Source organism: Opisthorchis viverrini, assembly GCF_000715545.1.
Source record: "Opisthorchis viverrini unplaced genomic scaffold opera_v5_3, whole genome shotgun sequence".
Lineage (NCBI taxonomy): Eukaryota > Metazoa > Platyhelminthes > Trematoda > Opisthorchiida > Opisthorchiidae > Opisthorchis > Opisthorchis viverrini.
The window spans coordinates 3,697,121-3,713,130 of record NW_008751659.1 but is presented as its reverse complement, the minus strand read 5'-3'; the positions used below and the strand labels follow the sequence as shown (position 1 = coordinate 3,713,130).

The window sequence follows — 16,010 nt, the reverse complement described above, 5'->3', positions numbered from 1 at the left end:
TGATGATGATGATGATGATGATATTTATCAGAGGTTGAATTGTTCGATCCCGTAATTCCATAAACTTTATGTTGTCACACGATCGCTGAATCTTATTATCGTCCTGCGGGATACCTCTGTCTAACTTGTGGGAACCTTGTGCACTTGATCTCATTTCGTGACTGTGCCGTCATTTATAGAACCTTTGAATTTTCTCTAGAGTTTTTGCAGCTTTGGAGAATGCTGTGTGGACAATATAATCTATTCTCTTGATTTCGCACTAAGCTTTGTACTTTAGCAACGCGATGTTAGGTCAGCATTACTTTAAATCGAGTCAAGCCGTGGTCGTTTGTTGATCATACAAGTAATCTCATTACTAACCTTGGTCTTACCTTACCCAGACGATGAGATAGTGCCCTTTGAGAGTCTGTTAAAGTGCACAAATCTAGTGAATTTATCATCACGACCTTACGGGTGAACGTAGAAGTGGTTAAAATATAAGCTAGTTGATTCATGATCATAGACAGCTGCACTAAATAAATTGAGCATTTAGAAGACGCTGCCAGCCTTATCAACCTGGTCTCCTGTACGAAGAAGCAAGTGTTTCAACCTGTCTGGAATTTTCATGAACGGTGTTTTCTTTTTCGCATTCATCCTGATTCAATCTGATGATCCAGTTCCCCGCAGGACTATATCACTTGGTTTGCATTTATTTTGGGCTGAGGCAGCTTAGTTAGACCTCCTAGATTTCCGAATTCGAACTGTCTGTCGATGAAGACCAATTGTGACCAAAACAGCATGACGTGACAAACACTAGCGATAAACAAATCATGCGTTGCATGCTTGAATCACCTTGACATTTTCTATGTCGTTTTTGTTCTGCTCCCTCAATTCTCCCAAAGCTAGCCGACTTAAGCGCTAACTGCCTAATTCGTCGTAATAAATTTGTCAGATAAGGTGAGAACATTAGCTTCGAGTTTTACCCCATGGTTATCTTCTGATAGATTGATTACATTTCTCAACACCAAAATGCCACAAACCGCAGGCAGTGTTTTAGGAAGTTGGCTTCAAAATGCGCTTGTTTTCGTTAAAAAACTAAAGGTATGGTCAAATAAAACATGTTGATGTTGATTGTCGTTAACCGCCTGAATGCAGTAAACTGGTAGTATGTAACTGAAATTGTGGGATAATAAACAATGTTTCTTCACATAAAACAGTTCTATCGATCGAACAATTCTATCCATTGTCGAAAGATGGATGATGATGAACAACAATACAGAACCTTTCACGATATTTTATAATGGTAACATAGCTGTCAAATCAACAGACTGAGTAGGGTTTACGATCTGGTGATCACGCTTCGAGGTTCTTCGGGTTCTGCTGACGCATACAGCAGGGACTCATTCCATAGAGCTGGGAACGCACACTTGTTTTTTAGTCCAAAATGAAGCTAAGATAAATAGGGGATCACGTGTAGAATAGACATGAAACCGGCTCATTTAACCAACATGTATGGGTTGTGCTTCCTCATGGATTTAAGATGAAAGTTAACGCACGTGTTAGTATTGATCGTCACGTGAGGGTTAGCGACTTTCCTTTGTTAATCCTCTGGAGAATACCACAAAATCGTTCAAATTTGATTCAACAAGACCTTCGTAGTGTTTTTCGCAATTCTTCCTGAGTAACACAAAAATGGCGCTACTTACGGCGTCCAAGTTGAGTATCCATGTCAATTGGTAACCTATCAATATTCCGCGGACGGCTACGTCACTGAAGTCCGATTGTATTTGACTCTGTTCTGTGTTCACTTCCTCATTTGTAGTGGGAGGCTGGTTAGTTTTATTATTTAAAAACGGAAGGTAGCCTCTTGATAATATATTTTTAGTATAGGATTTATGGAAACTTGTCAGCAATCTACTATCGGTTTTGCCCTGTCTGGGATTTATCAGGTTGGCGTAATCTCAGAAGCCCGTCAATCTTACTTCTGGGTTGAACACAAAACTGGACATGTGTATTACTAAGCCTTTAGATAAAAACTTGGATATGTTCATCCAACCAGTCCATCACTGGTTTGAGAAAACTCATAGACTGTAGATTTTTCTTAGTCTCTGATCAACGTTATCTAACTCGTACACTCTGTTTCCACATCATTCCCGCAGAAAATTTAGACCTTGTTCTCACCTAATGTACACAGTGCTGAACGCAAAAAGGGTGCTCGTCGGAACAGTGCGTTTTCGATAAGTATTTTGTAAAACAAGCAGACAAACAAACATGAAGTAAACAAAGTTTTACCTACATTACGAAAGATACTGGTTTAAGGAGGTTTGTAGCTTATCAAACACTGTAGCGGTTGATTGACTTGTGGAAATCCACGAGCTTGCGTTACGTGTCGATACTAATCAGTCATTACATGTGCTAACCAAACTAATTCGTTTTGTTTTTATCACACACAGAAGAAAAAACTCACTGCCTGAAACCAGTTTCTTGCACACCGCTCGTGAAGTAGATGAAAGCACGGCAAAGTCATTGTCACATCGGCAGCACGATATTCATCCAAACAGATTATGCATTCGTGATATTTGCTGGCCTCTTCCTGTGTAAGCATCTTCAGCGGTAAGTACTCCATCAGTTCCTGCTGTAGTTGATCTGAAACCAAAGCGTACCAATGACTTTAACATAGTGGTCAGAAACAAAGAAGGTTCCTTCCTTAAAAAATTAGCCCGTAGGATCTATGGGAGACAAAAACGCGAAAACCTATACAACAGGGAGTGAGACTGTCACTGAAGCCACCAAGGTGGAGAAATTGTTACGCCCATTTTGTGGAGCTGAATGAACTAATATGTTGGCAGTATTTGGGATAAAATAGGGGACGGCCTACTGCTTCGCACCGCATACAGCTTATCTCACTCAGAACCATGGAATGTTCTTAATCGGCTCTAACTTATCAGGCGGTAGTTGCGTTTTCTCTTACTGGACGCAAGTCTTTATCTAGTCAGCCGGTAATTGATCTACGTATCTGAACTGGTTTGCTTTGAATGACCTCAACAGTTACCATAAAATTGCCAACTTTTGAAAACTATCTACGTCTTCTATCTAGTATAGACAGCCAATCATTTTTTGTTGGGCGAAATGCCTTGGTATGGCTCCACTCCATTTTATCGATTACTAATTTAGGTGATTTCAATGGATCAACAATATCTAGCTGACATAATACTGGCGACTGGGAGTTAAAAATAGCTTTGAGCGTTGGCATGCTTGGAAAAGGGCGCAGTGCTTGTCCGTTTGAGTACAACCGTTACCTAACCAACGTAATAACCATTCGTGCTGTTACTACCATAAGTCGTAAGAGAGAAACCAATCGGAAATAAATGGCCTATCCTCCCTCAATTACTGCAAGACTCATGCGAATATTCTGATCTACAAAACTTGTGGTGAACGACCAACGGTATTTGTAATCCGAGGTTCTCTGGACTCGAAAAATGAGGTTCCAATCCTGATGCAATTCTTTACAAGTTTTTGACAAGTTTTCCACCACGTATTTGCCCATACTATTCAACAAGAACTTGGTAAACACTTAAACTGACAGTGAGCTCATTTGTCTATGGCATGTTCACTTGGCCGAAAAAGACACTTCATCAGGAAATCCACTGATGCATTCTAACCATTTATGACACATAGTCCCGTGATTTTTCTAAGTGCACTAATGTCAAGCACTTCTACTAGTTGTGTAACTTTCAAGTGGGAATTTCTGGCTAAGTATAATTCATCAGTCAGCAGCTCAAGCTCTCTCAGTGACGACTGAGCTGTTCACTAAATCTGACAGTTCTGTTGGAAACGCTTGTTCACACAATCGATTTCGCAACATCGACCCGTTATTGTACAGAATAGGGAACACCAGTTCAACACCTAGAGGGTATGGAGCTTATTGTTTATCAACTGCTTTGGGCATGTGCCAATTGAACTCACTCATTCCGTTACTCCAAATTTCAACTTGTATCACATTTACACCCTTTCCCAACGAAAAAGGACAAGACCGCCTCCTAACAAGAGGTTTTTACCTCTTAAAGCATAGAGTAAATAAACATAAGCTCCTTCAGACTGGCTTGAGTATTGTGGGCATGACAACTCACTAAAACCAAAGAGCAAAGAAGGAGAGGATACAAAAAATGCTTCCATCCCTGTTGCACGGTGTATAATAATTATTAGAGCATTGAGCCTGATGTGTTTCTGCAAAATACCAGTCTTGAACTTGAAATGAGTAAGGTCCCAAGGACTGTTGCTATCCAACCGATTTTTTGCCGTATCAAAAGGCTGGCCACCATGATGGAGCCAACTTCTGCTAAATTGAGTTGGATAATCGCTGCCTTAGCAGCTAACTGTGTTTTAGCCCTTTACTATGGAGTTGAAGGCTGTACTAAACTGTGTTGGACTTATCATGAGTTGCCCAGTGAGATCACTGAATCGATAGGATTACTATCTTATGGTGTGGTATCGAAGCCGATCACTTTTGTTGGTAAAAGTCACTGGTGCGTTTTTGAATTCTCGGACTCGCTACGTAAGGCTTTTGGTGGAGGTGATAAATGCAAATATCTATCACCATCCCTCTCATTTCGTTACACGTGCCAGAACCTCAATTGTCCCAGCGAATCGTAAGCCAATGGTTGGGTCCTCTGTTGTACTCAGTCAGGCATGACCACTACACTTCCATGTGTGTTATCGAAACCCTGGTGGCAACCTAAACGCTCACCTGATCACTCAAGATTGCGATTGTTTCCAACTTAATATACGCAGCTTTCAGGTGTAATATAGCACACAAAATGTTGTAAAGTTGCGCCTCTACACGGGCACGCACATTCGAAAAAGAAGAAACGACAAGCGTAGAACGCGGGCACCCAGAAGATATACAGGTGAAGAAACCCAGCTTCAGCGATCGAATTGAAATGGCCAAATAGATTGTCCAAATGACTGCTGGGACTCAAAGCTACATGCGGACATTAAAGCCGGAGTGAGAGGAGAGAGCGAACCTACTTCCTTTCATCTTTTCGTCCATCATCTTTGGGTGCGACCATATTTTGTAGAGGGAGATTGATAACTGACTTGCAACATCTCAGTATGAATATGAACAATTCTGAAATCCACAAGCTTTGCAGAGCTTCTGAGCTCAGACTGTCTGTGGATAGTTGGATAATTTTAATTTAAAGTAAACTAACAAAATGCAGCTTATCATTCTCTTCATGAAGTCGAAAAATTATGTCTGAGTTAATTTTCCATTTCAGTGATAATTCAGATAGGTGTTTACACTGCGGAAAATTTTTGTAAGACACGCAAAACCCAATGAATTTCACTCTGCACGTTAAAGCCGAATTTCTGGCACCTATCAATCACCAGAAGAGTCTCAATCGGCATACAAACAATAATTTTAGTAAGATGTCATTCCACGGATGTGAGACCTTGAGTGCTGATAGAGCGTATATTTTCTCTTAAGCTGAATTTACCCTTGAAATAAAGTACATACGCCAACAGTCGAGTAGAGTTATCTTATAAACGTAACTCGTCTGATCATAAAGAGAGTTTTCTATCACTCGTTTGTGCCGAAATTTCAACTTTCACATCTGCGACCATTTCATCAATGTTTCACTGGATGCAGCTGACATTGCAATGAGGTGACACTCAAAAGATTCGCTATAACTCGTTGTTTAGCTGTAGAACTGACTGCTTGGAAATATTCTGTTTAATTTAACGTGACTGTCTCCAGTTTGGGATAAGCCAACTTGTTGTATAACTTGGACCGTGACATACTGTGCCCAGAAATCGGAGATTTTGAACAGTGGCCCTTCGGAGGATACCGTTATCGGATGAAACTTACCATGGAATTCGCTTTGAGTGCGGAGCACTTGGTCCTACATGTGTCCTTTGGCTAAACAGAATCATGAGAGTCATGACAATAAGCTAGTTACCTACCTTCTGTGCTTTATAACCCAAGGGCACGAGCATTTCATCAAGCCCTGTTTGTTTTTTGCATCCAAATCATATCACTTTTCGTCAAGGACATTGAGGCACCGTGGTTTGCTTCTTCAAGAAGAAGGTATAAAATTGACCGCCAACTTCGGGCAAAAATCTGGGCCATAGGGTTCAGTTCACAGCACAGGATTTCGAATATGATGCTTTTTTGTTTGGTTGCTGGGGCTATGATGCTGTTGATAACATGATACCTGTTTCCATTAAAATCGTACTCTGCAGATTGACTGACAAGTCGCACGAATAGGAGCTTCGAAATTATCTCGCTACTAGCAAAACATAAGTAATACATATGTGATTTCGCTGCGGAGTATAGCTTGGAGAATTCTAGAACAAGAGCCATGCCCCGAAACTTTTTATATAATCAACAGGGGTGCCTCCGAAAGTGTCCTGGCCTCTTACCTGTGGTACTAAAGTGTTTGCTATGTAGGTTCCAGCTTGCAGTGAGACAATCACGGGGCTTGGTTTCTCATGTAGTGAGCCATTGAAAGCAAGTTAATCTGTAGCAATTCGATACCTCCATGGTCACCGTTGAGGTTTTTCGGAAGGATTCTGATCCACGCATTGACGGCAAATTACCACAGCCAATAGAGTTTACCAACACTCCCAAATTGTGTTGCGGTGAGACAGTGACGTTGTCTAAAGAAATGACGATGACGACGATGTTATACGTTCATCCAAGTTTACTTAGAGGTTGAGGTCGTTCGTCATTTTTCCCACCCGTAGTTGGGACCCTTATACCGCGACCAAGGTTGCCCCTTATCTAGCTTCCGGCGACCGTCTGGTGGGTCATGTCTCAAAAAGCTCAAAAGAGATGTCCTAAAAGCTCAGGGAAGCTAATAAGATTATGGTAATGAAGGGATAGACAACTGGTTTTCATGCAGCCAGCGTGAGATCACTGAAACCTGAGTGAGTAGGGCTATTCCGAAGTACCGAAAAGACCTGCCTTTCACAGTGTGTTTGTTGCAAGAAACAGGAAAGTAGCTTGCTGTGTAAGACGAGTCAGCCAAAGTTTAAGTGAAGGATTGGTTTAAATATTCCAGAAAAGACTGGGTGCAAGTTTCCCAAACGGAGAAAATCCCAAGGTTATAACAGAAACCGCAGCTGAACGGTTTACATTTTGTGAGGATTACGAGGCGACTGTTTGACGCACCTTGCGTCTATTTTAAAACTAGAAGTCTTATTTGCTGAGAGAAACCTGTGCTGGAATAGGGAGTCACGTAGTTTGGTTGACGGTAGTGAGTGCTTGCAATGCTACTCGAGGGAATTTAAGACACCTGGTTATGTGGAGAAGTGACCAACCGCAGTGTATCAAAAGCATTACCTTGGTTGAAACGATGCAAACGGGAATGCGTGGATGATTCAGTGTAATTTTAGAGCTTAACCACGCAGGTTAAAACGGATGTGAGCAAGCATCTACAGGGGGTTTACAAAACGCACAACAGTTTATGCAAACAGGAGACTCAACTAAATCCCAGCTGAGTCTCTTGCCTGTTATATTCTTTAATATGATGAAGGTGATGTATACAGTGACCTCTTTTTCCATCAAGTGCAATTGAGAGAATATTGTAAAGTTCGTACAGTCTGGGTCTAAACAAAACACGAGATTGACGAAAACTCGAGAAATACGCCCACCTGAAGGACTCAAGGAATCGCGAAACGGATGATGGACCGTCAAAGATGATTCAGCAACCTAACAAGCAGTGTTCTTTCAGAAATTGGGGTTTTTTGCTTATGTTGGGGCTTTCGTAATCCATTTGTAAGCTGAGTTGAAAAATGTCGGACCATAACACTTGCATTCAGGTATCGCATCAAATGTGCATCTAATGTATTCAGCACTCATCTAGCCCACTAGGCATGTCTATAGAAGATGCACCTTCTGGTGTAAGGACAATATAATGGAAGATGGTTCTACTTGTATAGTATTGTGAAAATGTCTGTCGATCTTGCTTTCTTGTTAAGCCGAGGTAAATATATTGGACACACCTTGGGGACATATACAATATTGAAAAATTGGACATACAACATGTGCAACGACATTCTCGTAGTGAGAGAATAACATTGAGGAAATGCTGTCTAATTCTTACGAATTTGAGCGTGAATGAATTGACTAGTTTCGAAAGTTGTTCCCTGGTTTTTCCCCAGGTGCACTGGAAGTGTGTGGGACGAATTTCACCCAGTACAATCGGAAAGGGAAGCTGAGCCAGAATTGAAAATGATACCGGGAAAAGCGATTGTTTAAGACAAATGCAGTCGACCTATTTACTTGCTCATTCGGCAGAATTCTTCCTGAAATGAACACTATCCAGGGGGTCACTGAAGTATTGATGCAAAACAGCTATAGTTCCGTTTATAACACAGTCATTATTATCACCTTTTCTCCACATAATTCGGCAGAACCATATCTAATTGTTTCGTGTGCTCATGCCAAGCCAAGCAACTTGAAGATTGGTTGTGGCTTTAGGGCTAAAAATCGTTAGCCCTCCCTTATTGTATAGCGTTTCCAGAAAGATTGCTACTATAAACGGCCTTGAGGGTAAGAGCATTTTGAGAAGTGGATTGCGTACATATTTGCATAGATCGGCAATGTTGTGATGGTCGAGAATAAATTACGCAATAAAACTGCAGGATATACTGACTGAAAGGCTATTTGTCCAAATATGGAATACTTGAGTGAGGAGTTGGCTGGAAGTTGATCTGTTTGCCGAGCTTGGCGGTTCAATTGCAAACGTTTCGTCACCATGCGAAGAGACCCATCTAACGGCGAACTGACGACGTCTCCCCGCGTAACGACGAAACGTTGGCAAGTCATCTGCCAAGCTCGGCTAATGGATCAACTGCTAACTGATTAAAGGCCAATACTGACAAAAAACTTCGTTCCCTTAGGCTTAACAATATTAGAACGGTTCACGGAAAACAGCCAGCTTGTTAACTTATCAGAATGGTGATGGATGTACAGTTTTGCTGTTTGATGCGGTTGGGTATGTGCCCAAGTGAACAGAGAGCATGAACTGACGTCTGCTAGATCGCAAAAAATTGTCTACGGACCAGAAAATCGACACCGAAACATGTTCTTAAACTCTAAATACAGGTATTGATTTTGGTTGCTTGAATACAATAGCTTAAAACAAACACAGTACATGCTTAACCTGCAATGCACAGTGTACTGAGTTGCTTAATGTGTTAAAGACCATATGACAGTTTTGCCAATGGTGTATTAGAATGCTTGGCAGATTTCACGGGTAGTGCTTGTCTAAATTTCTCTGGACTTTTTGGTCAGATGAAATTTTGGACACTGAAGGTCTACAACAAGACAAGACCAACGAGCGGAGTGAGCTGCGAGGCGCACCACATAGGAACTTTAAACACATAGTCGCTAAACAAATCTCGAGGAAACTCACATGCGGTTATACAAGCGAGCAGTCAAAACTCGCCTATTTTGACAGCCTTCCGCTGTGTTTGAAATACTACTACTACCCTTAAGGTCAGTGAAAACCTCGGACAGCTCAGTAGAGATTTTATTCTTTTTGAGGTCCCTCAGATAGGCTTGGACCGCATCTTCACCTGCCTTATTACTCACTGTAACCTTTTTATCATAGATTGGAAAGCCTCATAGCTGTAACATTAGGCGAACGTCTACTTGCGCAGGATTGAAAAGCTACGAGATGCGGTTTGCCTCATTGTTGGGATGCAGGCAAATCCTTCAAAGAGATCTTGCCGTATAGAGCATAACAACAACTAAATGGTCTATATGACACACATTAGTGTAGTCGGTCTTGCAGTCCATTACCGTATCCACCACTGCAGCACAGATGAGTTGTCTGGGGTAATTCTGTCCCCATTTCTTACCAACACATACTAAACTGTGTAGTCATACTCTATTGATTAATTTCTGTTGGCGCTATTAGTTGGGTGTGCATTCTAACCTAAATATGGCTTCCAAAAAGCTTCTCTGACATAGTTTATGTAAGGAAAGAATTGATGGGTAATAGCTGTACGTTGTGATGTAGTTAGTTCTGTTGATCGAATCTAGGCAGGTGTGCGGCAGTCGAATGACACATGTGTCTGCACACCGCACTTACCATACTGAGCTTATGTCGGCCTCAGTTACCTTGAAGTGGCACCATATCTGGTTAGGCTCAAACCATTTATGGCTTTAAAGTATTCGGTTATTTAGCTGCTGTTGCGTTGCCGCTTTTCTTTGATAACATTCGTTTACGTATAACGCGGATCATTAGTGAAAAAGTATGGATTACCAAAGCAATCGCTAGGTTGAAGGGTATCTGAAAGCTCGCATTTTCCAAGGAGCATACAGCCAAGGACCTTCGTGGAAAAGCTCGGATTTTTACCATGGTAGTAATTGGCGATGGTTGTGACTTAGAGTCTAGTACATAGAGTGTAATTGTTACACAAAAAATTACTTCTAGATATATATCTCCTTTCTTTTCGTTTCATAGCTAACCACCACCCACTAGTGCAATAACTGGAAGGCAGTTTCATTCATATAGGTGCTTATTAACTGTGTTGCCTTGATGTTCCCCAAGCGTAATCCACCATTTCTATTCACGTATTAATTACCCTCAAAGGAACACAGTACTCCTCTTGATTTTACGAAATGGATTATGTCTGAGACTTGATCTCACGGTGCATGAACGAATAGCACAATGCATGTGGCTGTCACCCATAGCTACAACGGCCGTAGTATCAAAGAATTCAATAGAGGAAGCTATTCGAACGGGTGGATTACCATGTACAAAGCCAGATTGATTACATGACAATTTTAATCCCAATCTCATAACATAATTTCTAGCATCAGGTGTTTCGAAAAGTATACTGAATTTTGTGTAGAGGCTTTTGACTTTGCTGACGGTATAAATAGGTAGGTTTGTGATGCAGAATGGGGATAAAAAGCGCTACAAGAAACGTCAGTAAAAAATAAAACATAGGGCTTAAACTTGTGCTTGAACATCCACAGACCTCCACTGTTATAAGCTGGGGATCTAGACATCAAGATAGTTTATTCTATTCATAACTTCTTCACACTGGGTGCCTAAGAATGCTTTATCGCTGAATTTTGTAATATTGCGGATGTGACCTAAATCTGGTACACAAATAAAGTGTTTACTATTAGCTGACCCCCTAAAGCATATTTCAGAAATAAACTTCAACCCGGATTAAGCAAGCGCATAGACTGGACCGGTCTGTTAACCTAATGAGATGATCAGTCAATATAAACTGCTTACTGAAATAAATCAGAGACCTAAAGGCATATAACATCATACTTACATAAAAGTTGCAGACGGGCGTCCTCTTCTGGGTCGATCACGGGCTCCAGATTCACTTGTACAGACTAAAGGCAGACATCAGCATGCAAAATTCAGAGCCTGATGACTCACATGGGTTCGGTGGATCACCAGAGGCCGAGAAACCGGTAAATCTGTCTGACAACGATTATCTCGAGTGTTTTGAGTTTGCGTAGCCTGAGAAAAGATTGTGGTATCCGAATCGGGTGTCTTACAAAACTCCTTGTTTCCAACAGTTCAATAGGAGCGCTTTGACAAGAACTTGATGATATTGATATGCTTGGTCGAGATGATGTGCTCCGCGAAGGCGTCCTTTCCGGGGTCTAGATAGAAACAGGAATGAGAAAGACGCCCACTGTCTCACGTGTTCCGTACGTCGGAAGAATGAATTACTACCCACTTGCCGATCTGACATAGTAAGATTCACCAAATGCATCTGGACTACTACTGTAACAGAATATATGTGGGTTCAACACGCACTCTATGGCAGCACTGAATGCGTCATTTTCATGCCACTCAAATGATTCAGGCAACATACTCTACCCTTCAATTTCAAATAGCAAATAATGCACCCTACAGAAATCACATGACCTGTACTGTATCAGCCAAGATCACCAGGCTTCCAAACTGAAACAGCTCAGTTTACGCACACACCAACACCATTGCATTCTAGAAACAAGAAATGCCACTGATGTGAATCAAAGAATTCATATTCAAATGGACTTGATGCTGAACCCATCAAGGGACTCCGTTTGTCAGATTTTATCGACAAAAGCACCAGGCGCGCAAATGTTAACGATGTTTTAAAAAAAATTACGGAACCGAACATTTTGAAAAGTGGCAAATCTACACCGTATATTGTGAAGATATGTTTGAATCGGATATCTTCCTATGGCAACATTTGAAGGAACTGGCTATGAGTGCGTGCGCTGGAAGTATTGATTGTTTCCAGAAATCAGCTGGCCCACCTTGAGCCACGTGCAAAACTCCAGAAGTCAAATAGTTCAAATGGATATTTATCAACAAATGCGGTACACTGAATACAATAATAAAGTAATAAAATCGTACAAACCGTAATTCGTAAGATGACGCCGTTTTTTATACATCGGTTTAGGAACTTCCAATTCCAAACGGGATCCCAAGGTTTCCATCCTTTCAAGACGAGGTGGTCACAAGACAGCGGAACCCACGTGCTGGTTTAGACAAGACGTTGGATGGAAAGGTCAAAGAGTGGTTCGCATTTTGACAAAAACAAGATCGGCGATATATGCACAAACAAGAAACTACAAAACGGGGAATGACGTTGCACACAATGAGAACAGAAAAAAAGTCACCATCGCCCTCAAAGCCAGCATGGCTTTCTCTGATCAACAAATTCAGTCCACCGCATTCAGAAATGAGATGAAAGTGAATGATATGACTGCTCTAGTCACAGACGTCTCTCGCAACCGCAACATACGCCCCGGGTGGTGAGTAACTACTTATCTGCTACTCTTTCCAGCAAGCAGACGTGACGCATATCACGCCTTACCTTAACCAAGGCAGCATTTACTAGCACTCCTCGAAGATGGCTATCACATCCATTCTTGGCCTCCACTCTCTCCCACTGTCCGCGACTTGAATTTTCGCGGAAGTCTCCAATTCGAGAATCCAGAACTGGAAGATGCCATAAGAGAGGGGTCAGTCAATAAGGAGTGAGCTGCCTCGATGTGAAGTGTACGAGTCTTCAAACAGGAAAAATGCACGGCTCGAGTGTCATCCGTCGCGTCCAAAAATGGAACCGAAATAATCCACAAAGGTTTCTGCAAAAACGTAAATAGGTTTAACACTACAGGCTGTCTTTACCGACTTTGCCTCACATGACAAAAAACTAGGCACAAGTCTTTTAACTGAGGCTGCCCCTCTGACATCCAAAAATTTCTGACGTATAACAACTAGAGCATGCGACTCGTGGTAGTGAACAATCAAGCGATGGCCACTGGGTGTCGAAAAGGAAGTATGATGGGATGTCTGTGGGATTGGGACAAACCACTATTTTACGGCCTTCCTCCGACGTGTATCAGTCATTCATAAAGTAGTGGATGGAGTTCACGTAAATTCTGAGTCTCATCGGGACGTGATTTTCTGGTGAGGGAAATATATATATACCTGCTGGAAGGCTTGCCATCGTACGTACTGTTGCTCTCAGTTTATCAATTCGCAGAGCATTAAGTGGGAGTACAAGCTTCTTTTCCTTGTTCGACTCTACGCGGGTATACAATTTGAATAGAATCATCCATACCATTGATTGTCTCGACCTTGTCCTTGAGGAATGGCAGAAGAGCGATTTGTCAAATGCTGATTCTTCCAAAAGAGTAGTGTTCATAACGTTGGATCCCTTGACTTTGAGGCCCGGTATATCAGCGGCTAGGTAGTTACCATTCAATTTAGATGACCTTTTCTCTGGGCTTTGCAAAAAAGCTGGGTTAACTAAATCTCTAGAACGTCCATGCAGCTACCAGCGACTCGTTGCGTGATCTCCTGAAATGTCTTGCATTGGCACATACCTCTACTGGGATACTTCGGTATTCTCATAAATGAAACCTAGCCTACTGTAGACGAAAGTTTTATTTTTGGGCTTTCTCTTATAGACATAATACAGCACAATCATAGAACTGGTTCACAAATAAGTGTGATCTATTTTCAAATTCAGTTCCCTCAGGACGCGCTGCTTTAGCGTTACGGACAAGATAGCAGCTTTCAATTAGAGTCGCAGTGTGATAGCAGGCTTTAACGGGATTTGCCAATCAGCAAATTATAGCACGTGTAACCTTTATAAACAAAGTATCCGTAGCCAACCTCTGAGGCATAATGGAAGATATGCAGTTCAGGGCATCGAGGTATGTATCGAGGTACTTCCAACGTCTCAACTCTGTATGCCGCGCTACCAACATTCCAATAATGCTTCCATGACTGCGTCAGTGCATCCGTCCCAAATGCATTTCTCCCCACACAGCTGTTGTACCGATCATTTGGGTTGAAGTGGAAGCTGAGCCACTAATTTGAGGGGCCGTAGAGTGAGGCGATGAAAGAAAGTTTGGTTCGTTTGGCCAGTGGGCGTCCTGGCAAATCGATCGTTTTGATAGACCAAAACAGACCCAGTGTTGTGTGCAAACTTGAATCCAGAATGTTGAGGTCAACTGACTGGGATGCTTGCTCGCTGTTTAAGATGATATTCAAGACTTCCGGAGTGTTGCCTACTCACTTATGTAAATATAATCCGCCCAGATGTAACACCGAACTGAGTTCAACAACTAGTATTTTGACGATGTCGTCAGCTTTCACTGATATAAGACAATCAATTTCTTACTGTGAAAACCGTAGGTAGGTACACTTGTAGAAATATCTATATTTGCAGAGAAGGCAATTTTATGGAGTCCAAAACGAAGTGAAATGTTTTTATCTGCAGACATAGAAGGGACGTTTTCACATGTACGCTTAATACCACAAGCCAAATAATGAGTACGGAGGAAAAGAATCAACAAGGAACTTACTTGTCCTAAACAACACTCTTGAGAAACAAATACCGAAATTTTGAAGAATAAACTTATTGAGGCAGAAACTTCACTTTGTCTGACGGACTTTTTACGACTGTATTGCAATTTGCTTTTACAGGATGATCATATTCCGGAATTTTGTTCAACGCCAAGGTAACAGTTGCTTTTACAGGATGATCATATTCCGGAATTTTGTTCAACGCCAAAGGTAACAGTTTATCTTTCGTGTAGAATGCTTTCGTCCGCTTCATTCCAGCGTTTTAGGGCAAAGTATCCCTTATCGGTTATCTGGCGCATACATACAGACCAAAGTAAGTTGATGCACTAAAATAAAAAATAAAAACATTGTTGAACCTTAAAATTTCGAATAATGTTCCAACATCTTACTGAATTAATTCTCATCAGTGAGCGGTTTTAGTCCAGTCACAATATATCCCTTGTGCAAAGATAACAATCATCACCTCTTCACCGTGCCATTTCTAGAAATTAAGGCTAAACCTGTGACCTGTTCCACATATCTCCATGAAATAATGTCCAGGTTTACTGTACAATAAAGGCCGCTTTCTCGTGTTCATCGAACTCCATCCTTCATATGTTCCTAGTATCCATCAGAGAAAACAGCATTTTCATGATATTGCTCCAGGGATGCTGCCTAAAACAAGTGGCATTTCTCAAATTTGTTATAAGATTAGGTTGTAAGCGCCTACATCCCTTGCTGGATTATCCTGCATATCACTCAGTTAATTCTTACAGCCTAATAATTAACTGTGAGGTATTCGGTATTGATTAAACCCATGTGTGGGTAGATACTGTAGGTACTGATCTCATAAATTCTTGATTTAGAGACACACACTTTAAAACAGACGTTTTTGCTCAGAATTATGCAACTAGGGGAACCAGTGGAGTTTGTCTACTCTTCTTGCGCACTCTAATTCGAGTGGTTCATCACATTTTCTCCCTGTTTCTAGCCTTATTTATACATTAGTGTGGGCCAGGGTCAACAAAAGTGTGCTTAGACAGGAGTGATGCCCATGAAAATTGTAAATTTGTCTCTTCAAGAGGATAAGCAAAGCATCCAAAGCAGAAACCATTTATTATCAGACTAACAGAAAAGATTTTCTCACTAATTCATGGAAATCTGTCAATCAACTGAAAATTTTTGCTTGCTGTGAAG

The 16,010-nt window shown here is 41.4% G+C and overlaps 1 protein-coding gene across 1 annotated transcript in view; it reads right to left on the bottom strand.

The window, feature by feature from the left end:
- Positions 1-11,768, bottom strand: part of T265_00354 (hypothetical protein) — a gene marked incomplete at both ends in the record, with an annotated part of 27,644 nt that extends 15,876 nt beyond the window's left edge. The window contains 2 exons of the mRNA XM_009164099.1: positions 2,447-2,625; positions 11,284-11,768. Of these exons, the coding sequence (XP_009162363.1) occupies positions 11,512-11,736 (225 nt within the window). The remainder of the gene's footprint in view (positions 1-2,446; positions 2,626-11,283) is intronic.
- Positions 11,769-16,010: the final 4,242 nt, after the last annotated feature.